General features: G+C 63.1%; 1 protein-coding gene across 2 annotated transcripts in view; it reads left to right on the top strand.

Moving 5' to 3' along the window:
- Positions 1–6: 6 nt before the first annotated feature.
- TRMT61A (tRNA methyltransferase 61A) overlaps positions 7–1,817 on the top strand; it is a 7,361-nt gene continuing 5,550 nt past the window's right edge. For both annotated transcript variants that reach the window (XM_011378488.1, XM_023522361.1), the window contains exons 1-2: positions 7–227; positions 600–959. In XM_011378488.1, coding sequence (XP_011376790.1) covers positions 629–959 — 331 coding nt within the window. In that variant the 5' untranslated portion in view covers positions 7–227; positions 600–628. The remainder of the gene's footprint in view (positions 228–599; positions 960–1,817) is intronic.

Genomic DNA, 1,817 nt, shown 5'->3' with positions numbered 1-1,817 from the left:
CCTCGGGCGGGCCACTCCCGGCCCGGGCCGTTGCCAGCCCGGCCTGACCCGCCCCCGCTTTGCACTGATCCGGCCAGTGCTTCGTTTAAAGGCCCACTGCGCGTCCCCAGACTCTGCTTTTGGGGTCCTTGCCTCTCCTGCATCCCCCCCGCCACCCGTCTTCCCAGAAGCCCGCCTTGGGAAAGAATGAGGAGAGGGGGTGCCGCGGAATGGAACCTGGAATGGAGGTGACCATTCGTTGCTCCCCCGCTGGTGGCCGCTCTCCTCTGAGGCCAGAATGGGAACCAGGCTCTGGAGAAGGGGGACGAGAGGGTCAGGTCCTGGCTCTGTGGGGATCCTTCCACCCATCGCCTGGCCTAAGTCCATCTGCGATTTGGGCTCATGGTTCCTGTCTCATGACCAGACCAAGAAGGGCCCGTCTCACGACTGGGACCGAATGTCAGGCCAAGGTGTAGCCCTGTTGGGCTGCCCTGGTGGACGGTGCCAGGGCCGGAGCCATTCACCCCATCCCCACGCCCAGGCTCAGGATTCGGGTGTCACCATGCACGTCCTGCCTCCTGGCGCCCTTACGTACTGAGCCCCCACGCACCTCTTTCCAGGTCCCTGGCACACGCGAGACAGCACCGTCATGAGTTTCGTGGCTTACGAGGAGCTGATTAAAGAGGGTGACACAGCCATCCTGTCACTGGGCCATGGCGCCATGGTGGCAGTACGCGTGCAGCGTGGGGCGCAGACCCAAACCCGGCATGGCGTCCTGCGGCACTCCGTAGACCTCATCGGCCGCCCCTTCGGCTCCAAGGTGACGTGCGGCCGAGGCGGCTGGGTTTACGTGCTGCACCCCACCCCCGAGCTCTGGACGCTGAACCTGCCACACCGCACCCAGATCCTCTACTCCACTGACATTGCCCTGCTCACCATGATGCTGGAGCTTCGGCCTGGCTCTGTGGTCTGTGAATCCGGTGAGTTCTTCGGGCTGCTTCGGTTCTCTGAGGACTTGCCGTGAAGGGGGAGGTCAGGCCCAACACGCAGACAGCCTCCAGCATGCCCTTCCCAAAGACCGGCGTGGCTCCTGGCCCTCTGTTTTGACAGAGTCTCTCTGGGGAGTCTATCGGGAGTGAAGGCAGAAGCAAGGAAGCTGGTTAGGAGGCTGGTGCTGTCATCTGAGTGAGCACTGTTAGGGTGACCAAGGATAGGCCCGGAGGAGGTGGCGGCTATTGAGGGTCCCGCCTGCCTTTGGGCCAGACAGCTGCCTGGTGCTGACCAAGGTGCTGACGGTCAGTCCCTACCCTGGACTGACAGAGGGCAGGGGGTGCCTGGCCTAGCAGTCCCTGACTGCTGTGAATGGGAGCTCCAGGCCTAGGACAGAGGGGTGCCCCTTCCTGGAGGGTGGCTAGGGCAACTCCAAGGTGCTCATGGTAGGTGGGGAGCCTGCCCCATGCGGATCTCCGGCCAGCATCATTGTCGCTGAGCCCAGGACCTGGGGTTCAGGTAGAAGTGCCTAAAGACCAGCTGGTCCTGGGCCTCACACACACAGACACACCCAGAAGCACTGGGACCATCTGGGGTGGAGATCGAAGCACGTGGCCCAGGCCCACGTGAGCCTGGACTCCTGGCACGTACTTCATGGGCTGGACAGTTGGGATCGGGGTCCTGAAGAGGTCCCCACACCAATGCCGCCAGCTCTCTGAGGGCTTCAGGCCATCCTCTCCCTCTGTGAGCCTTGTTTCTCCATGTGGACAACTGGATGGTCCCTGTTGCCCAGCCAGTCACTTCGAAATGGGAAGAGTCGGGTTCAGGCCCTAGGCCCTGGGTCAGAG

This window comes from Pteropus vampyrus, unplaced genomic scaffold (genome assembly GCF_000151845.1).
Source record: "Pteropus vampyrus isolate Shadow unplaced genomic scaffold, Pvam_2.0 Scaffold341, whole genome shotgun sequence".
Lineage (NCBI taxonomy): Eukaryota > Metazoa > Chordata > Mammalia > Chiroptera > Pteropodidae > Pteropus > Pteropus vampyrus.
This window is presented reverse-complemented; position numbering and strand designations above follow the sequence as displayed.